The sequence below is a fragment of the Balaenoptera acutorostrata genome, chromosome 8, assembly GCF_949987535.1.
Source record: "Balaenoptera acutorostrata chromosome 8, mBalAcu1.1, whole genome shotgun sequence".
Classification (NCBI taxonomy): Eukaryota; Metazoa; Chordata; class Mammalia; order Artiodactyla; family Balaenopteridae; genus Balaenoptera; species Balaenoptera acutorostrata.
In genome coordinates this window covers 49400901-49424127 of record NC_080071.1, presented here as the reverse complement: position 1 = coordinate 49424127, position 23227 = coordinate 49400901, and the positions used below count along the sequence as shown (strand labels likewise).

At 38.2% G+C, this 23227-nt stretch overlaps 1 protein-coding gene across 1 annotated transcript in view; it reads right to left on the bottom strand.

Annotated features, from left to right (window-relative positions):
- Nucleotides 1-23227, bottom strand: part of ANKAR (ankyrin and armadillo repeat containing) — a 68063-nt gene that overhangs the window by 29246 nt on the left and 15590 nt on the right. Inside the window, exons 6-12 of the mRNA XM_057551344.1 lie at nucleotides 19158-19338; nucleotides 17842-18061; nucleotides 12014-12215; nucleotides 9019-9227; nucleotides 5930-6034; nucleotides 4331-4572; nucleotides 208-238 (exon numbers count right to left, since the gene is read on the bottom strand). Coding sequence (XP_057407327.1) covers nucleotides 208-238; nucleotides 4331-4572; nucleotides 5930-6034; nucleotides 9019-9227; nucleotides 12014-12215; nucleotides 17842-18061; nucleotides 19158-19338 — 1190 coding nt within the window. The remainder of the gene's footprint in view (nucleotides 1-207; nucleotides 239-4330; nucleotides 4573-5929; nucleotides 6035-9018; nucleotides 9228-12013; nucleotides 12216-17841; nucleotides 18062-19157; nucleotides 19339-23227) is intronic.

The window sequence follows — 23227 nt, the reverse complement described above, 5'->3', positions numbered from 1 at the left end:
ATTATATTTATGCAACACAAAATATTATTTTTAAATGTTAACATAGTTTCTTAATTTTAAGTGGAGTAAAGATGGCATTTCTCCCTACTAACAGAATTAATGAAAGGATATTAAAGAAGATAAGAAACAGAAATGTAACGTCATTTTCAATAAACCTAGGAGACATCAGTAATGTTGAACCATAATAAATGTTTATGAGTAGCCAACAGGGATACGCGAGATCTCCCATGGCCACTGGCTACAGGAAATACGGGCAGAACACAGTTTTCCAAAGTAAGTGGCTCTACCTTAAGGGGCAGGAAAACATACACATACACACACAACACACACAACACACACACACACACACACACACACACACACACACACACACACTTCCCTGTCTGGAACAATAGGAATGGGTATGGAGGATGGCAGCAGGATCTTTCCTGGATCAATTTGTCCTAAAGTTTCAAAAATTAAGGAGGGCAAGGACGAATAAAGAATGATACCAATAAGAGGTTTGGAAAAAGTAGTCTTATTGGTGAGATAAAAAGGAAGAGATAGACTTTTGCATTGTGGAGGAAATAGAATCCACCTTATGAGTACTATGCAACAGTCTCTGTTGGCTAAGGGAAAGTGAAGCTGAAAGGACCCATGCATAAAACCCTGTAGCATATGTCATATTCTTGCTAGCCTAGAACATGGATCTGGGCCCTTTCCCACATGTATTTCCTGCAAATATCTAGACCAGAAAGAACTTATCTAATTCAAAGTGAGTAATGTTCAAAAAGGAAGTAGAACAGGATCTGTCCAAATATATTATAAGAGAAAAAATAGGGAAAACTTATGACAGATAAAGAATGCTTTTAAGAAAAATATGCCACAAAGTAGATGAAAAACTTTAACTGAAAATGGTATATTGTTATCAATGAAAAAAATTAATTAGGCAATCACCTCTATAAAACAAGGGTGCATAGGAGAGACATCAGTGCTCAGGGAAGATTTTCTGAGACAGGGAGAGGTGAAACAAGTGCTGAAAAAGCTCAGGAAAGATGTGGAAAAATATAAAAGCCAAACTTTAATCTACACAAAAATAAACAAGGCCAGAAAACATAGCAAGAGACAAGGAGGATAGGATTGAGGGGGAAAAAATGAAATAAAACAGTGAGTGGAAAAGGACTAGAGAGAAAATGATAGCTGTATAAAACTGGAAAAGGTGATATAATACACAAATAATTGGTCTTCCCAAAGAGAAGTGGTTAGTTAATTCAGTGATCAGTAAATTCAACAGTCAACTTTTGACTTTCATCTTACAACAGCCTTTGACACTATTGATATTCTTCTCCTTTTTGAACATGCTCCCCATTTGGCTGATAGGACAACAGATTCCTCAGGTTTCCTCCTACCTCGGTGGCCATTCCTTCTTAGTCTCCTTTGAGGTCCCTCCAGATCTTTCAGCTTTCCCACAGCTCCTGGTGACTCAACTTTCAGAAAAATAATACAGAATATAACTACTTCTCACCATTTCCACTATTACCACCCTGGTTCAAGACACCACTGTCTGTCACCTGGATTACCAAAATAGCTTCTTAATTAGTCTTGCTGCATCCACCCTTGCCCACCTGTTTCAACACAGAAGGTAGAGTGATATAAATCTCTTCATGGAACTTCCCAGAACAAAATTATTCAATGGCTTAACATACTCAGAGTAAAAGCCAGGGTGTCTAACAATTATCCACATGGCCCTACCTGATGTGGTCCACCATTATCCAGCTAAGAGTGTCTCCTATTTCTCTTTCTTCAGCTACTTTTGCTTACTTGCTATTCTTTGAATATGCCAGGCATACTCTCACTTCATTTACTCTGCATTTGTTTCCTCTGCCTAAAATGCTCTTCCCAAAAAAAAAACATGGCACACTTCCTCATCTATCTTAGGTTTGTACTCAAATGCCAACTTCTTTTTTTAAATTTATTTTATTGAAGTATAGTTGATTTACAATGTTTTGTTAATTTCTGCTGTATAGCACAGTGATTCAGTTACACAGTTACACACACACACACACATATATTCTTTTTTCGTATTCTTTTCCATTATAGTTTATCACAGGATATTGAATATAGTTCCCTGTGCTATACAGTAGGACCTTGTTATTTATCCATTCTATATATAATAGTTTACATCTGCTAATCCCAACCTCCCAATCCATCCCTCCCCCACCCCTCTCCCCCTTTCAAATGCCAGTTTCTTAGTGAAGTATTTTTTGCCAAGCTCCCCTCTTCCCTTTCCCTGCTTTATTTTCCTCCTTAACATCTATTCTCATTGAATATACTATATTTGGTTTATTTTCTTTATTGTCTTGTTATCCCCAACTGGAATAAAAACTCCATGAAGGCTGGGATTTTGTCTGTTTTGTTCACTGCTATAACCCTAACATCTAGAGGTGTATTTCCATATAATAAACTCTCAAAAAGTACTTGTTTATGAATTTACTGAAAGAATAATACAGAAAAAATATTTAAAGACATGAATTCAAGAAAACATTTTGAAAATAAAAGAAGATGAATGTACATGTTGAAAAGTCAAACCAAGCCCCAGGAAAAATAGGTAACTAACACTGATGTATAAGTCCTGGAATTTAAAGATAAAGAAAAAAAAGGAAGAAAACACTGCTCATACAGTAGAAGATTTTTAAAAAACCAAAAATAATAACAAAATACGCCAAAACTAAGATTAAACATCACATCAATAAATGTAAATGAGCTATATTCAATAAAAAGTGAATGACAAAGCAAACCTAAATATACTGCATACAAGGGACACATTTATCCTAACTCTGGGTGATCAGAATCACTGGAGAGGTCTAAAGTGAGGTCTAAATGAATAAGACTAACTGACTAACTCTAGTTGTGGGTCTGGGGGGAGGGGAAAATTTCTAATATATTTTCCAAATGATTGATAACAAAACAACCAGCAAGAAGTAAAATGACTCTAAAAAGTTAAAAAGAAAAGGATAAGCAAAGCCAAATTAAACATGAGAGCACAAAAGAAAACAAAGATCACAAATCTAATTTTGGACAACATAGAATTTGGGGCAAAAGTATTGCACTTGACAAAAAGGGTATATTTTATAATGCTAAATGACTCGGTCCATAATGAAGAAGCATCACCTGACAAAAACTATAAAAATAACCTTATTTATAAATATCTTTAAAAGATCTTACCTAAAATATTAATAGACATAATAAGGTGGATTTTATTTGAAAAAATACAGCATGGCAAAGATTGCTTGGTGTTCACAAAAAAAAAAATTTTTTTTTCTTCTAATTCTTTCTGGTACACAAATAGACTACATTTACCAGTCAGAACAGAAATAGCCAAGATGGTAGTATTTCTTTTAATATCTTCTCATAAACAACAAGAAGCAACCACATCCCCCAGAGCTAAATAAGCAGTTGGCCTGTCTTCCATGTTGTCCCAGGTGATAGTTTTGCCAGATAATTTTGTTGAGAAACAGTTTTCCCTTGGTCTCTTGCACTCCTACCAGTACTGGGAGTGTATCAAGATTGTAACAGCTCTTTTACCTGGGCCATTTTTCAGGATTTTTATGTAGCCATCTTTTTTTTTTTTTTTTTGACTGAGAAATAAATCTTCATCTGTTTTTAGCATTGATATTTGGGAGATATTACCACAATATCATCTAGGCTATCCTAGCTGATACCACCTCCTTATGTAACATAAACTCCTCCCCAGACCTTGCCAAACTGGAGCTAGCAAGATTTTATGTGTCTCTTCCTTGAATTACTGTTCGCTTCATTTGCCTGTGGTTTTTCTCATTATAATGCCATTACCTCATGATGTGGGCCCTAGAAGTGGTACATGTGCAAGTACAACCTTTACTCATATCCTAATGCTGTTTATCACTTACTGGATCTTGGCTCATCCTGCTATCATTCTTGAAAGGTGTGGTAACGTCTACCGCCAGGCAAAGAATAGGCTTGCTTACTGGTTGCTACCAAAGTGATAGGTTTCTTAAGCTCAACGTTCCTCAGATTTGACACAAACCCAATGTGCGGGTATGATCTACCTGGGTCCACTCTGTTGCCTTGTGAGACTTCGGGATAGGGAAAACAGACAACCCTTTGCTGTGCTTGCTCTGGTACTATCTTGCTCTTGTTTAATTTCGGCACTCATGGGATTGTGGCAGGTTTGCTCTTTTGCCATCCTCATTAAGATTGGAGCTCTTCCCTGAGAGTTTATGAGGGCCACTGCATAATGAAATGGGTATGTATCTTTCTAGCTTCTATATGAAAGAATTAGTCAAAATGATGTTCTATGAAAAGAGCTTACATGTTTGGCAATAACATCCTTGTTTTCAAGTTGAGCAATATCATATAGAATGACAGCACACCGAGAGTGTAGTTCGGGTTCATCAGAAACCAGTAGGTTGATCAAAGCTGGAATGGCTCCTGCTTCTACTAGAGCATGCACTATCTTTGCATGGGTTGAGATATTACTCAATAACCCAACTGTTTTGCACTGTAATTTTATTTTGGAACCTTTTAATAGATTGATTAAGGCAGGAATGGTGCCTGCAATGAAAAGATCAAGAAAAAGCATGAATTGTTTGTAACTATTTGTAGTCAATTTATCATGGTAAGATTTAAATAATGTTTATGGGCATTGCCATATAAACAGTTAGCAAATAATTCTATAAAATATTTATAAAATTATCATTTGAAACTACACAAATGTACTTTTCTGTCTTTTCTATAGTGTAGGCGGCTCTCATTGTTTACACATTTGATTTTCATATAGCACACAATCATACATTTCATATTGGTGATACTAAGTCACCTCTGAAACATTGAATTTTGGCTTAAGATCATTGATAAATAAATTATTTGAGCTACCATATGGTAGAGTTCAGTTTTGGTTACTGCATCAACTTTGTGTGGCAGTTGTTTGTGTAATTATTTGAGCATTTTATTATGTTTTACCCATATTTTATACAATCAACTGAAAAATGAAAAGTGCTGAATCTAGTATAAAGCAGTCTTAGCCTCATTGATTACAGTTGGTCCAAAGATGGAAATCATTGGGCGTGGTGAAAATAGAAAGTATGGCTTCAGTTGGATGCTTGTTACTTTAGTTCAATGTGAAGGAAAAACATTAAAGAGCACACATGACATGCTGGAAATATCATGGGTATAATTAGGGATGTATATATGTATTTAGCTACCTTAAATGAAACCTCCATCATGACTTGTTTATCTGTGGTTCACTTTTTTTGGACAAAGAGCTTTTTGTACATGTTTTTAGGAACATATTAGGGGACTACCTACAATAAATTTTTCATTCATTCAACAAATATTTATGAAGCATCTCATTTGTGCCCAATATTCAGATTAGAGTAATGGCTACCATAATGGATAGTGTAGATAGAATATTTCCATCATTCCAGAAAGTTATAATGGGAAGTGCTATTCTCAAAACAATCCTGTGAGGTAGTAACTATTTTATTAATGAGGAAATTAGGCATAGAGAGAGTAAGCGATTAGCCTAAGTTCTAAATGTAGAGCTAGTTACAAACCCAGGCCTGACATTGCAACTGCTATTTTTACAAATAAAGTGTACAAGTACAGAATAGGGATAATTTTTAAGTGAAAGTAAACATAAGGATAGTAGGATGAAGTAATTTAATATAATTTTTAAGTTCGCAAACTTTTAGAGAAATGAGATTTATATAGTTTTTTGATCCTGTGCAGCTTCCACTTGGAATATAAAATATAAGGTTTACAGGTAAAGGAAATGATCTTAGAAAAACAGAAAGTTAAAATCAACTAAAAAGTTTTCTCCATAATTAAAAATACATTTTAAAGTGATTGACTGAATAAATCTCTACATAAAATAGCATAAACAAAAGATAGTTAATAGATTTTACATCACCTGCATCCAAAATACATTTCCAGTATTCATCATTTGCTAAGCAGATTACTTCTAAAGACATGACAGCCATCATCCTTCGTTTATAGCTTTCGCAATGCAACATTTCTGGTAAGTTTTCAACAGAAAAATACACATTGTAATTTCATAAGAGGTAATGGAATGATTGATTCTGTTTCTGTACAGGCCAAGTGAAGCCATGAGTTGAGATCACCAACATCACCACCAACTGCATTCATTAAATTCCCCTCTGTGCCTGTGAGGTGCTTAAACGGATTGAACACCCATGTTCTTTGAAGTTTATAATCTATATAATTAGTATTAAAAAACTCTGAAATTTTTTATCTTTGGTCTGAATGACTTAGATTGGCTGGCCACATGGCTCAAATTCACTTGGAAAATAGTATACCTCTCTCTTGCCTGATATCAGTCGTTGAATAAAATTTGAGTATGGGTTTTCAAGGACAGCAAAGTAAACTACATTACTGTCAATAAAACTTTAATATCCATTAAAGCTTTATACATTTCCTGAGTATGAAGAAGATACTTTTAAAAAATCTTGAATGAACTTATACTCCAGACAGGAAATACTACAAATATACATGATTCTAAACAATATCTCTGGTTCAAGCAAAACCACATAGAAATATCTTTGCTCTTCTCTTTTTACCCAGCCCCTATAACAACAAATCTGGTTCTGACTCCTACCTAGCTGGTTCACTCCATGGTACTCTCTTTTAAAATTCAGCTTCCACTCCAAGAGCTAATCCCAGGGAGTTCTAATAAACTCTAATTCTTCTTTTACTCATAGTGGAAATGGGTAGTGTGAGGAGAAGGAGCTATTATAGGGCACGAAGCAAAGAAGCAGTGGCCAGACGCTCATGTTAGGGTTGTGTTCATGTCATTATCAGGACTTCCCCAACAATCGCTGTAGGAAGGAGTGGCTGTCAAGAATTTTTTGTGCCATGAGGCTGTTACTGTTAGGGGCCAGAACGTCCTACCACTGCATTTCAAATGTGTTAGCCTTTATCAAAAGCAGCAGGATAGTCTTCTTAGTTACCTCTCAAAAGACGAAGATATAATGATATAAATGCATACAAATAAACACTGAAAACCCCATACAGTATCTCTTGGGCTGATATACTTGGAATGTGTTCCCAGCACCCAGTAAATTCCAAAATCAGATATTGAGCCAGTTTTGAAGCCAGTTACTCAGACTTTGTGCATCAGTAGGTTGAAAATCTTAAATATTTATTTATCTTATCCCATCCTAAAATGAGTTGTTGGGAGAAATGTCAGTTCTCATTCTCCAAGTTGTTTAATTTTTCCTTTAGTTTTAATTTTATTAAAGTAACATATGCTCATGATTCAGAGTTAAATGTTACTAAAAAGCCTACAGCAAAATATAACGGTTCTTTACCCCACCCTCTCCACTTTTCTCTCTCCAGATAGTACCACTTTGGACTCTTTCCCTATACCTTCTGTGATTTACATATCTCCACATTTCTAAATATTTATACACACTGTTACCTTTGGCTATATCAATTTTAGACATCATTGACTGACTTCATGTCATGATAAATGGGAAACTAGCTCTTTCAACACTGCTCTGCCATTTCCTCTGCTCCCCCCTTCCCTATATTTATAGTTTTTCGTTAAATGAAAATTCAACACTTACATTACAATGTCTATACAGATATTATTCACAGCTAAGTACTGCAGTGTACTACCTTGTGTCTCCTTACTTTTGCTTTTTCCTGGAGGTAATAATTTCCTTATTTTATTTCATCTGCTTAGTTTTCTTTGTACCTATTGGTCATTCCTCTCACACTTTCCTTTTGGTCTGGGTACACAGTTTCCATTCTGGGACTTCCCTTTGCTGTCATCTTTGAAATTCCCTTTGCTTTTCTCTTGGGTCAGATTCCCAGTTTCCTGTTAGTTGGGGAGAATTCCCGCTTTAGATCTTTAGGTCTTTCCTGGTTAGCCTCTGCAGAGAGCCCTCCTGACTGGCACCGCCAGTTCTCCAGCCAGCCTATAAGAGATTTATGGTGTGAATCTGAGACGTTCTCCGCTTTCCCAGAATTGGCTTGGAATGATTTCTCTGGTCTGCTAGGTCCTAAGACTTGCCTGTTTGTTTTCAATATTTTATTGCTTTTTCCTGTTTTCTCTTCAATGCTTGTTTGCTGCTATTTAATCTCCACATAATTTTAGTAGGGTCTTGAGAGGGAGTAAAATTAGATGTGTACATTCAGTTGGCGAGTAACTCTTACCTTTATAGTATTTCTGGCTAGATTGAATATAAATTGGGGGAAAAAACCTCAAATAGAATTTTTCACAAAACATTATCAAAATATGAGGAAAGATGTCGCTGAATCTGTCTCTAAAATTAGGAGGTGAGGAATGAATTGGAAGGAATCTTATATTTTCCACTCAAACTTTATTTCCTACCTCTTTTTTAAAAATTTTTTTTATTTTATGGAGCCAAGGATGGCTGGACTTTTGGAGAAAGTTGGAAAATAAAAATAAATATAATTGTGTGAAATATCGTCTGGGTTATTATTCTTTTATTTTAATTTAGAAATAAAACTACTTTTGGACTTCCCTGGTGGTGCAGTGGTTAAGAATCCGCCTGCCAGTTCACAGGACACCGGTTCGAGCCCTGGCCTGGGAAGATCCCACATGCTGCGGAGCAACTAAGCCCGTGCGCCACAACTACTGAGCCTGCGCTCTAGAGCCCGCGTGCTGCAACTACTGAGCCCACGTGCCTAGAGCCCGTGCTCCGCAACAAGAGAAGCCACCACAATGAGAAGCCTGCGCACCACAACGAACAGTAGCCCCCGCTCGCCACAACTAGAGAAAGCCTGCATGCAGCAACGAAGACCCAATGCAGCCAAAAATAATAAAAAAATAAAAAAAAGAAATAAAACTACTTTTACACACACAAAAATAGTCCAGTATTATTTGTATTTCTGATTTTAACTCAAAATATGATGCATGCTTTACTTTGTTTTATTTCAGAATAAGTGCCAATAATTAAACTGAATAATGAGCAGAACATTTATTTATAAAGAGATTATGTGTTCTATACTCACCTACCAAAGTTTTCCAAACTGGGAGCTCAGGAATATTTAACGCTATTACATGCTTGAGAACCTCTGTGTGAAAGGTTAGCACTGCTAAATGAATTATATTATTTCCTTTAATATCTGTTTTTCTCCAGTTAGCTCCAAGAGAAAGTAGGTACTGAATAGTGTCCAGTGCTCCCGAAGTGGCAGCAAGTAACAGTGGAGTACACTGATTCCTAAAAATCAAGGAATATGTCATAATAATTGAGCACACACATAGTGTCAAATTTACTTCTTGTAAAACTATCCAAATGGCTGTTGGAGGAAGTCTGATTTATGCATCATCTTCTCTTCCTCACATAGTGTTGTTCTGTATATTCCACATGTCAGTAGATTTGCCCCCTTTGCCTTGGCTAACCCTACCCTCCCTCCCAACTTGATTATCATGCATTACAATTTGTTTGGAAGTTGATAATGTACAGAGTTCTTAGACTATACTATCTCATTGACTCCCTATGATTCTATGAGTGAAGGAAAAAGCAAGGCAAGTATTATCAGCCCATTTTACAAATGATGAAACTGAGGCTCAGCTAGTGCTCCAGCCCATTTCTTTTTTTTTTCATTATTATTTTTTAACATCTTTATTGGAGTATAATTGCTTTACAATGGTGTGTTAGTTTCTGCTTTATAACATAGTGAATCAGCTATACACTTACATATATCCCCATATCTCCTCCTTCTTGCATCTCCCTCCCACCCTCCCTATTCCACCCCGCTAGGTGGTCACAAAGCACTGAGCTGATCTCCTTGTGCTATGCGGTTGCTAACCCATTCTTTACAATTCATGTCCAGTTCTCAAATCCCAGCTTCCTCAGTGTGGCAGAAACTAACAGTTTTTCTCAAAAACGCACTATCTGCTTTTTAGATGGTGAAGAGCTTTTGGTTGGGCACATGGCAGTCCAGCCAAATGCTACATTTCCTACCTCCTCGTATGGGTAGGTATGGCCACATGACTGAGTTTGGCCTGTGTGATGTTAGTAGAAGTTACCTGGGCAATTCCCTAAAGAGAAATGGAGTGTGCCATTACTTTTCCTCTCTCTTTCTTCTCATGGCTAGAATGCAGGCATAATAATGAAAGCAGGAGTCGCCATTTTTACCAGGATATGGAAACCACATGCGAAGAAGCAACAAGAGGACGTCTGGGTCTCTCATATTGCCAAGCCATTATGCCAGCCCTCGACCACCAACCCAGGCTTCATGAAAAAGAACTACGTTTATCTTTTTTAAACTACAGATATTTGGGGCTAGCTTTGTCACGGCAACTTCAACTGTATCTTAACTAACAGGTCTACTGACTAGCAATGTGACCTTAAGCAACTTGGGTTACTTTCTTGTCGGTAAAATTATGAGAGTAACAAAAATCAGCTGACAGTTTTGGTGTAAGGGATGAATAAGGTGCTTATTAGCACAGTCTTCATACATAGTCCCCCTGCCTTTTTTCACCATATCACATTGCCTCAAACATTACTTTTTTTTTTAATCCCTATACCCATGCCTTCTTCTCTTCATGAAGCCCCTTTCTCTTGCTGCCTGTCCTTGAACCCTCACCAATATCCAGCCGGCCCCAAGCTTCTCCTCTTTTTCCTGGGCCCAGGGGAAACTCATCCTTTATGAGTAAACATCTCTTCATTTTCTCCCTTTTCTACTCTAACAAGAGTGTTCTTCTGTTCCTGTCTTTCACCTACTCAGTGGTAGAAATAAATATAACTTCGACTTCTAACACCATCACTCTGATATTCCTCACTTGAAAAATATGTTAGCAAGTTATATTATGGCCCTTTCCAGTTCCACACTGCCACTGCCCCCTGCCAACTGGGTCCTCTTCCGCCAGCCTAGCTCATGTATTGGCTGCCTCGCCAACATGCCTCCCCCTATTCAGCACCCATGCTAACTACCATCTGTGTCCTGACCTCTCAGGTCCTTGGCATACCTTCATTTGTGCTCCACATTCATACGCACCAGCCTGGTCACACTCCTCATTGGCTCCACATAGATCTCAACCTTGGTAATTGTCTTCTCTACGAATCCTTTTCTTCTTCCTTACGTTCACAGATAGCTTCTTACTTCTACCTCTGATTTTCAATTGTTTGACATTTTACAATCCACCCAGTCTTTTAGCTCCCTTCTCCTCAAAGACACATTGTCAAAATATGACAGAACTAGGAACTGAACTCAGGTCTCCACATTCCATGGCTCTTTCCAGAATCCATTTGCCAGACAATCTATTAGCCAGAGACCCTGGTTTCCCGAAAGCTTTTCCACACACATCTCTGCCCCAACCTAGGGAGGATTTATTTCTACACTGAATAATAATCGACAAGTTATTTGAAGACCCAAAATTATCTGAAACTATGCCTAAACCAAAATAATAACCTGGTATCTAGATTACTAGCCAAGAATGTACCCTCAGGAGAAGCTTTACCTCCACCCTAAAGGTTGCTAAATTGTGAAACAGAACACTGTTTGGGATGTTTCCCTATTGCAAAGTTCTTTTCTTTTTTTTAATGTCTTTCTATTCTGGATACCACTAGATATTTCTCCTACTGTCCACGGTCTATCCACCTTGGTCTGGAGCCCTCAGGCTGCTTCCTGGTTGTATAAGGTCCAATTTAGAACATCTTTCTCCTCCCTTGTCTCATGCTTCTTCCAGGACACTAAGTATAAGTAGTTAACCTGATAAACTAATCTGTAGAACCACACCTTTGGGAAAAGGTTAGGAAAAACTTCCTAGGGCTTCCCTGGAAGCCCTTATTCTTCCAGAAAATATGCATAGGTTATTAGAAGTTCCCATTTTTATAAATTCTAAAGATAAGTGGTAGGAGAAGACAGTGACCAGAAAGGACAGCAGAGTAAGCCCAACATAGCCTTTCAAATCAATCATAACAACCAGTCCTTTTAGTGTGTGTTTGGGGCAAGCCATTAACGCAGAAATTTATATTTTTACAAATGCTTAATAACTTACTCAGCTGTTGCCTCAGCTTCTAGTAAACTAGGATCCTTCCTACAGAGAACAATTATGATGCAGATATTGTCATAGAAAGCAGCAAAGTGAATTGGCATCCAGCCTCTTTTTTCAGAAAGTGTGTAATCAGCTTTGAAACAAAGTAGACAGATGGTTGTTTCTAATGAGCAAGCCTGTGCTGCCAGGTGTAGAGGTGTTGGACCTAGAATGGATGGGCAATTACTTCAATGGTCAAAGAGCTAACATTTCTGAAAAACATGCCTTTTTAATATCCGACCACAGAGCTTAGTATTGTGATATAAAAGCTCCAAGAAGATCACTAAAAGGATTTACTTAGGCAACTCCATACTTCTTTATTTAACTCAGGATGTCTGACCATTAAAAATAAATACTTCTTTATAAGTTAAGAAGAATAAATAACACTGAAAATATTAAATATTTGAAAAATTAAGTCAATGTATAAAAGTCACAGAATAAACTATTTCTTGTTTAAATTATTTTCCATTTTATTCAAATGTTTTGTAGTAGGAGATAAGGTTCTTTAAAATTGAAAAAAATATGCTCATAAAAGGCTTTTATGTCACTAAATCCAGTGGGTGTTTTTCAAGTCTCATCTTACTTCTCAACAGTAAGTTGAACACTTCTTCCGTTTTAAAAAGGTTTCTTCCCTTGGCTTTTGTGATATGAGACACTCTTATTTTTCTCCAACATCTCTGGATACTTATTTGCAGTCTCCTTTGGGACCTTTTCATTGTCCTGACATCTAAATGAGCCTTAAGACTTTTATCTTCTCAATGGCTTCATTTACAATGTATAAGTTGATGACCCCCAGGATTATGTCTCTAGGTCTGATTTCTTCCCCAAGCTCCAGATCTATCATCTTACTAGGCATCTCCACACACCACTTCAAACTTATCATATTCAAAATTGAACTCTTATCTTTTCCTCCAAACCTGATCCTCTTTCATCGCTCCTTAATTCAGTGAAGGATATCATCATCCAGCCAGTTCTACAAACCAGACACCTGAAAGACTCCTCTCATTTCATCTTCATAACCAGTCCCCATCACCAAGTCTAAATATCTCTAGAACGTAATCTTTACTGCCATCACCACCCTATTTAAAGCCATAATCATCTCCAAACTGATATCCCCACCTTGTTCTTGCCCTTCCCAATCCACTTTTTCAAAATGTAAATCTGATCTTTTTACCTCCTTGTTTAAAACTCTTTAGTGACATCTTGAGGCCACCTGATCATTAGTACAGGAAAAGGATGCACTGGCTCCAACTTAACCTGAACCATCCCCCCTCTAAAAAGGAAAAGGAAGGAAAGAAGGGAGGAAGGAAGGAGGGAAGGAAGGAAGGAAGGAAGGAAAGAAAGAAAAAGAAAGAAAGAAAGAAAGAGAGAGAGAGAAAGAAAGAGAGAGAAAGAGAAAGAAAGAAAGAAAGAGAGAGAAAGAAAGGCAACATACACACCTTGTTCTCTTTATTTGGGCCTTCTTGTAGCTCCTCAAATGTAGGGTGACTGACCGTCCAGGAAAGTACTGGTCTATGCCTGTTGCCCCAGCATAATTATTAATACTGCCCTTCCATTTTCAAACTCCCTGATTTGGATGATGAATTATCCGGTCACCCTGGGCTATTTCTGCTGTCTGAAAGCTTCCTTCTCCCAAACAACACTTCTCTGATTGGGGTCTACCTAAGTCTTATTTATTCCTCAGCCAAAATGGTATTTCCTCAGTGAAGCACTGTTTTTCTGCCAACTCAGAAAATTCCAATGGCCTCCTGCCTGCCTTAGTAGTCTAAGCTCTATATCATAGCCTTTGATAATCTATAACATCTGACCCAAATCTATTTATTTAAAATTACTGCTTAGTCTTCCAGTTTCTGGTCTGGCATGTAAGGAGCTTAAAAGTCCCCAATCCATCCTAACAGCAAGTAAAAACTTGAACAAACTGAAAAATGAACAACTCTTCTCAGATCCATTAGAGAAGTGAGGTCACATGGCAAAAATGCTGCTCCCAAAACTAGAGAGATAGACAGGCAGATACAGAGAATCACAACTTACTGGAGCAGAAACCCAAGAGCAGAAACCTCTATAGGAACGAGTGGCAAGGTCAGAAAACCTGATGTGTAATTGACAAATTGCTGGTGGCTCAGTGTGGACAAGTCTGATAGTGAGAAACTCCAGGGGACCCAGTCATAAGGGGCCCCCATGCTTTAGAGAGTTTTACCTCCAGGAGCTCGACCAGGTCCTCACAGTTAATATTGAAGAAATACCCCCTTGTGCTTCCAGCAGGGGAAGGGGGAAAGGAACCATTTGGAAATACACCAAAGCATTCTATTTTTCTTAACAAGGCCAGTCGGTCCTCAGGAGAAACTATTTTACCAGAGCCTAACCTGCTGAGGTTTTATCGGAGCCTAACCTACCTGGGGGAAGGGAAGTACCCAATTACAGTCCCCTTCAGCCATCCTGATCCACCTAAGGGGAGGCAGGGACTGAGAAGCAAGTTGAAGTTCATGGTTCAGGAGCACAAGTTCCCCAAAAGACTGAGACCTAATCATAGGACTACAGAACATTTTGGTTCATTTCAATCAATGAAACGCAGTTAGCTCAGCAGGAGAAACATATCAAAATGAACTGAAGTTTGTTCGTTTGGTTTGGTTTGGTTGGTTGTTTGTTTTAAACAATGCTAACCTCCCCACTGACCCTCTCCTTCTCTTCTCTACCTTCCTTCAAAAAATATTTCAGCACAACCCAGGGGCAGGAATACTATTCTTACACCCCGCTCTTACTCCTTTAAAGTGTGCTTAATAGAAATGCAGGATCTCGGCTCTCAGCCAGCCCTCTGAATCAGTCTGCATTTAACAAGATACCGGTGTGATTCCTACATACTTGAAAGTTTATCCAATAATAGTGGGATGAAATGTCTCCCCTTGACATATGCAATGTCTGATGATATTTTGGTTGTCACAGCTGGGGTAGGGGTTGCTACTGGCATTTAGTGGGTAGAGGCCACGGCTGCGACTAAACATTTTACAGTGCATAGGATAGCCCCTGCAGCAAAGACTTATCAAGCCTGAACGTCAGTAGTGCTGAGGCTGAGAAACACTGTCCTAGTCATGCTCGAATCAGGGAAGTCCTGGAGGGGTTTATGTAGTCTGAAGAAATTATTCTCGGGTAGAGAAAGAACCTTGGTCTAAAGAACAGATGCTCTAATGGGACCTGAAAGCCATTTTTCTCTTTTCCATGAATTTTCCCTGAATTTCTGTAGTACATCACTGTATATTAATAATGCCAGTGATTGTGAAATGCTACCCTGCATTCATCCATCATGCATTCACACAACTATTCCCAACTACCTATTAATGCCAGGCTTTCTCCTGGGCACTAGGATACTATGGCAGAGTAAACCAAATCCTTGCCCTTATGGACCTTATATTCAATTGAGGAAGCCACAATAAACAAATAAATAATATTATACAAGGTAGCCATAAGTAATATTTAGAAAAGAAGAAGGGAAAAAAATAGAGCAATAATGCAGGAGGTGTACTATTGTTACTCAATTGCAAATTCCTACAGGGTAGGTGGGCCTGTAGATAAGCTTCCTTTTCCCCCTCCAGGCCCACTCACCTCCCTCTAAGACCCTCCCTGCTCTCTGCCTCTGCAGATTTTGCAATCCCTGTCCTTTGGCTTCTTGTCAGTAACTGCCAATGGGGAGCCCTGGCAGGAGACTGGAGAAGGAGGATGATGAGGTCAGGATACTTATCCTCTCTGGTCATCTCACATTAGCTGTTCTTCCACCAATGGAAGGTGGCTGGTTTGAATAACTATTGCCCTCCCCTTACAAAATTCAGGTCTTTGTAAATGGTTTCTTTAAAAATAAATCCTCCTTGAATTAGCTTATATAGAGTATGAAGGTATAGCCTTTTAGATATAGATATAGAAGGTGTATCCTTTAAATTTTTTTCTGTTTTCTTCATACACAATACTTGGGTCAAGTCTCTCACCTCAGCAAGAATGGCTCATTCCTCAGACCTCATAGATTGTTAATGTCACTAGATGGTAGCATATTTAAATAATATTAACTGCTCTTTTTTTAGGCATAAAACCCACGTTGGGGCCTGATTTTACAAAAATAAGTAGAGATAATTTGCAAATTCTACGGTTAAAAAAAAGAGAACCATCCCCCAAAACTTAAGAAAAAGATGAATAAATAATCATGGGTAGAAAAAAATGTATACTTCAAAATGTATATAAAAATCATTTTGTGTTATTCTCATGTGACAGCATTTTGAAGATTATATACTACAAGAAAAGTTTTAACATATAAACTTTTGAAAATGCACCAAGTATTTTACTTATGTCTTACCATTTCTTTCTTTTTTCATGTCTAGTTTTGATGACTCTGTTTTAAAAGGGAATACATATAGAAGTATGATTATTAGTATGCAAAAGGTTTCCTAAATTAGTAAACATTGACTCATATGAAGGAGAACAAAATGACTATGTTGAGATGCAGGTGACAGGATTACATCGAGCAGGACTGAGTGTAATTTTGGGCCAAGTCATCTGGGTGTGGGCATGCGTCTGACATTGCATCAGAGCAGACCCAGAAACGCTGCCTCACTCGTGGCTGGCCAAAACTCACGGGGGCAGTTTTGTGTTGGTTAAGTAATAACACATAGATATTTTCCATACTTAAAACTCTACTCAGTTCTCAGCAAATGGAAATCTATGTAGTCACAGGATGAATGAGAGACTTTAATTACCAATGTTTTTTTTACACCAAAAACACTTAAAATAAAACACATCTTTAAATAACAGGCCACCCATTGCATTTTGACTGAATTTTGCTCTATTTTAACTAAGTTCATGTGTATTGAATATTTTAATTAAGTAATAGAAGCATCTTAATACCAAAACATTTAAATTATACTGATAGAGTATGAAATTTATCAGTAGTCAATAGGATTAAAGCAGCACATTTTGTTTTGGTGTGAAACTGTAACACAGCCTCTTAAGGCAGCAAGTTAAAATGTAAAATTGCCATTTCTTATTGCCAATGTTATTGCATCAGCTATTCCCAACATTTTATTTCCCTCTTCAGTTGTGGAGGGCTTCCACTTTATTTTCAATTTTATTATTTTTATACTGGTTAAATTTATTCCAATGAACATATAAATATGTATGTATATCTACAATAATAATCAAGAAAATTTGCTTTTTAAAGTTTAAACCAGGTTAGCCTTAAAGGGGTCATTAATCCTAAAATTATGATTATAGAGGAATTTTTTGTTATTAAATATAAGTTTATATAGTATGAAGAAACTATTACCTGGTTAAGAGCCTGGGATAAGAAATGGATGTTCTGCTGGGTTCTCTATTTATCTCCCTTTTCTCAGAATTTCTATGGTACATCACTGTATATTAATTATGTCAGTGATTATCAAAGGCTACCCTGAATTCATCCATCATGCCATTCATTCAACAAATATTTCTCAAGCACCTACCAATGCCAGGTTTTCTTCTGGGCACTAGGATACCATGGCAAACAAACTAAACCAAATCCTTGCCCTTCATGGAGCTTATATTCAAATGAGGGAAACACAATAAACAAATAAATAATATTTACTACATAAGGGAGCAACAAGTGATACTTAGAGAACTAAAAGGAGCCTCTCTGAGATAAGTGAAACAAAAACCTCAACTCTGCTCTAGGTTCCAATACTAAATTTTAACCTTGTGCTAAAATCAACATGCATTCCTAATGCCGAATAGGGGTAAGTAAAAGAAAAACATTTTAAGATTTAAAAACTTTATGGTACCTTGGCTAAGTATAATAAAGCGTCTCTGGTTGACATTGAAGTTGGCATTGCACAGTTGACATATGATTGGAACTCTGTTGTGTAGAGCAGCTTGATGGAAAATAGCATAACCTGCCTCATCTGAAACATTGATCGTCGAACTTGAAGTTTTACGGCTAAATGTATGGAAAACAGCAGATAATCCTCTTTCAACAGCAGACTTCATACCAAATGGGATACTCTAAAATTATTAGGAAGGCCAGAATTACTTTTTTCAAAATACACCTAAAGTTTAGTTAAAGGACAAAAAGTACAATGAAATATATTAATATAATCACGATTGGTGCGCAATTACAGTAGAATTTTCACAAGATCCGTGGGCAAGGAAGTTGTTAGAGCTATAAAGAAACATTGAGAACTTTAAAAAATATTTTGGGGAAGTTTTTTTTTCCCGTCCTTTTTTTAAGGGAGAAGTTGTAGATCTTTCTTCTCTGGAGACAATTAAAACAAGGAAACAAATATCTTTCTGAAATATTTAAAAGCAAATGGACATCGAATTCTTCTCTGATTTAAGAACAATCTAATTTAGAAGTCTAGAGACTTGAAATATATAGCTATAGGAATACAGTTTGTCTTCTTTGCTCTATGTCTCAAAGTGGAGAGGTGAAAATGTTACACTCTTCTTTTAGATGTTCTGACTACTCAATTTTTTTTTAACATCTTTATTGGCGTATAATTGCTTTACAATAATATTTTTAAATTAAGTAATAGTTTATCAAAGCTTAAAATTTGTGGACATTAAAACAAATAAATGGTAAGTAAATGCCAATGTATCCTTTGAAACTGGTGAGCTCACCACTTAATTTATCAGTTCCAAAAGCTGTCAGTCAAGGCATATTGAAGCAGATACAGAGATTTGATTCAGGATGCCAGGTTTGCTCCTTAGATTTAGTCCCCACAACTGAAGCCTGCCTCTGCAATTTACTAGCTGTGTGATTTGGGAAAGATCCTTAACTCGCCGCATGTCAAATTTCTCATTTGTAAAATAGGATTGATAACAATAGTACCAGTGTCTTGAAAGAATTTATAGTATTTGTATGCCTGGCATACAAAATAAGCACTCAATAGATATTTAGCTGTTATTAAGATTAATCACAATTCCATTCATAAACAGGTTGTTTTGTAACCTGGCCAGAAGTTTGTAATCCAGAATTGTAGAGCTTTTCAGCTGCTAAAATGTGGAATCTTAATTGCATATTGAAGACTTTATTTAACCTATTATTTATCCCTATGATAAAAATTTCTTACACTAAATTATGTGGTAATCACTGAAATACCTTGCATTTCATAGCTTTTTTGAAACCAAATTTTTTCTTAAATTGTTCATGTAATTGAGCATCTGTCAGTGGAAGTCTTTTCAGTCTCAGATTGTTCACTATTTCATTTATGGCTCCCCACCACTGTGTCTTATATAGTTGCTGATAGAAAGTTTCAAGTTCAAAACTGATCACATAGTAGCTATTAAAAAAAATAAAGAAAACAATTTAAGTCTTTCTGACTTGGAAGTTATTTGTTACTTTTTTTCTATGCTGGCAAAACTTTTTCTATAATAATTACAATTTTCTATAACAAATACAAAATATAGTTTAAAATGTACTTGATTGTAAGTATTTTAATGGCATGGTTATCAACTGTTATTAATCAGGTCTTTTATAACAAGTATCTTCTCCATACTGGCCTTTTTAATTGACTCTGTCTTTCCTATACCACCGACTAGGGGCACTGCCTAAAAGTCACTGAAAGTCCTAACTCTGGTTGAAAGACTTCTAGGTTTACCTTCTAACCATCTGCTTAATCTCCTCTTACAAATTTACTTTTTAATTCCTTTAATCTAGTTATGTCTATATTTGCTTTCTCAAGAGTGTACGTGAGTCTGATTTGGAATGATGTTTTGGGTAATGGCTGCTTGACTTTTACTCACTGCACAGTGGGCTAGGGAAACCCCAACACACCAGGTCCTTGAATCATAGGTAGGCAATAGGCCCAGTCCCCTCTCACTCTGGAATGAAAAAATGACATCTTGAGTGGCTCTGTTCCCTGGGGTTGCTCATCATCACAGGTAAAAGAAAATGGTGGCCTTCCTCCACTTCTGCCACGAGTTACCTTTCCCCATTGCCAGATTTCAGTGGTGAGTGTCTCAGCTGCTGTCCCCACCTCTGCCAGTGGGAAGCCTCTTAATGTTACCTGGGTTTCTCCTCTAAAGGCAACTACTGACTGCTGTAAAAACAGTATTCTTGACAGTGGTAACCCCCATGGCTCTTCACTTTGCTGCTCAGGGACTGTTAGTTCTCCTAAGGATGCTGAGAAGTTTTTTCCATTGTGCTAATTTCCAGGAAAGTGAGTCGGTGACTCTCTATGCTAAGGAAACTCCTTGCCCAGAGGCTGAGGTGGAATCACTGGGCCCCATGGATCAGTTAAAGGAAGATCTTAGGAAAACACTCTATTATGAACCGATCAGGGGCTAATACCCTCTCTTCTTTGACCTTTACTTCAATCCCAGTTTTCTGAATATAAAAGACCTCTGCATAGATGGAGACATATTTGAGGACCTGTTAGCATTTATTTGAGGCTGTCATTCTTCATATCCACCATCTTCTTCCCCCAAAGGAAACCAGACTACGAGAATATAAACTAAAGGCTTCTTTACCCACACCTCTCAGGTATAGTGCCAGGCCAGATGGTGGACTTGTCACTTTGTCCACCTTCATCAATGGGAACTTGCCTAACTTACTAGACTCCAGCCTCTGAAATTGAGGAGCAGGTATTCTGAATCCTACCCAGATTTGAAGGCTTTCAGATCATAGTGGTGATAGGCTAATGGGCCTTAAGGAGCTGTATGGATCAAACCCGGATACTTGATTTGCACTGGATGACTAAACTAAATTTCTGGAAGAAAACGGCTCACCTTTCCTTGGTATTATACACACTGATAAGAGTGGACACCATATACAGATACCCCAAGTCCCACAAGACTGTGTCCATAGATCTAGGCATGAGGGATTACAGTAAGGATGTCCTTTGGTCTTTGGCTGGCCCAGCTCTACAACATCTTGCTCCAAGAGAAACCCAGTGTCAGAAACCTCTGTCTTTTCATGTACTTCTCCAGGGAGCTGGCTCTGGCTGTGGGAAATTGCTATGGAATCAGAAGCTGCTGACTACATTTGGAGCCCTGGTACTCAGTGATGTACTCCCAGATCACTGCCCAAGCGATGAAACAAACTTATGAATTTAACAAATACCAAGGGAAGGTAGGCTGATTTCTTTTAGAAATTTGGTCTAATCATCCAATACCAATCAAACATCCAAAACCAGCAGGGAGCTGTCCTACCCTAGAAACTGGAGAAGCAACTGGTGGTGAAGATCACCGTACCCTGAAAAAGTCTCTGACCTCAGAATTTTGTGACCCCTCCACCACCCCTGCAAAGTTGGATACACAACCTGTGCATTAGGCCAACACTGGGCCACACAGAGATGATTACTGGAAGCACAGAAAGCCCGGATGGCCAGCACTGTGAGTGAGCCCTCATCCAAGTACTGCATAGTGACACACCACTGTTCTTACTCAAAACTTTAAGTGTAGGCGTCAGCAGGGGCTTTAGCGGAGTCTCACTTTTAAACAACTCCCTCCATAGTCTTCTGCCTGGGCATCAGCACGCAGCTTAGGGACTGCAGTAGGACCCTCTAACATCACACTTCCCGGACACGCCACCGTTACATCAAGTTGATTTCTGACCTGCCTCCTAACATCCACAACAGCATCATGATGCTGGTATGCTCTCCCCCCCGTAGGACATTTTAGTATCAGTATCAACTCATCTATTTGCTCCAATCATTATCATCTTAATAATTCATGAGTTATTCTACTTTCATGGACTGCCAAATCCTGGGTATCTGACTGTGGCTCCTATTTTTTGATGCTGGTGTGGTGGAAGAATACAACCTGAGCCAAAAATGAATCTAGGACTTAGATGTTTCCAAGCAGGGCAGGAAGGCCAGTGGAAATGATCCTATTTTCATTAGGGACCAGGAGCCTCCTAGGAAGTAAATCATTCTGAGGAAAGAGAACATCACGATACATGAGCTCAGCCCAATAACAGTGCCCCTAAAAGCAAAGAAGAGGGGAGATTTTGAGATGGCATGTTTTCAATCATTCAGATTATTCTCTGGTCCAGGACCAACACAGAAAGAAGATCCCTACACAGAAAGAAACGACTGTAAGCAAATGACTGAAAGAGCTGTTTTTTGCACCAAATTGTTAGGGGCTCAAGGCAGCACTTGTTTGAAGCCAATAAAATTGGGAAAGAAATTATCTTTATGTCATTGAATTGGCTTCAACACATCTCACATTTGATGCGTGCTATCTACCAGACATCAGGAGGAGTCAGTCCAGAGGTGAGGCCAGCTCTGTAACCAGGAGCAGCAGTGTCAGAGACAACAGTGACATCAGTATCGAGTTGCCTTCTTGGGGCTGTTGGGCTCTGGGGTTCCAGCAGTGGATCATTACAGGGAGCCCAGGCAGGAAAGGAGGAGACAGAAAATATGTCATAGTAGATGAGAGTGCTGACCCATGGGCATACAAGATTTCTAGAAATAATTCTGTGGGGGTAGATTTTATAGGGAACTGAAGGTTCACTGGTAATTGGCTCAGGAGCCAGGAAAATACTACTACTCCTCTTGTGGTTTTCACTTTTACTCCATGCTGGCTGGGTCTGGGAAACAAGCTTATGCTGGTTTTCAAAGTCTGAAAATTCAAATCCATCCGTCTACAATTCGCCAACACTGATAACCAAATGCTGTGCATTAGTCAGAAACTAGAGAAACAATTCCACTATGAGATCCCACTGCAGTGATATGACTGGATCCCTTACGGTGCAATGGCAGGGTGCTTACACCAACCATACTCCTTCACCCACAACAACCTCATCCAGCACAGCCTTCATTCCAGCTCTTTCCCTGCATTTCCAGGATCATTCATGTCCTGCTAGACACTAGAACCTGGGAGAATAAACCTCTGTTTAGAAGAGCCTCCAGCTTGGCAAGAATCGTACATGGAGTATGTCTACAGGTGCTAGGTCCCTCAGAGATTCCTCCTCCAGGGAGATGCACACCGACTGTCCATTCCAGAGGAGTGAGATCTACTTCTTAGTTCCCTTCAAAATCACGGAGGCCGTTAGCCACATGGTCTTTGACTTTAGCTCTAGTACCTTGTGTGCATCCAGGCAGTATTCAGTGGAAAGATCCACCTTTCATCTTTTATCTGCTTCTCCCTCTACCTTATTCCTCTTATTTTCCTCACTGCCATGCATCTTGAAAGAAATTTATAATCTTTGTCTTTACTTCTTCACAT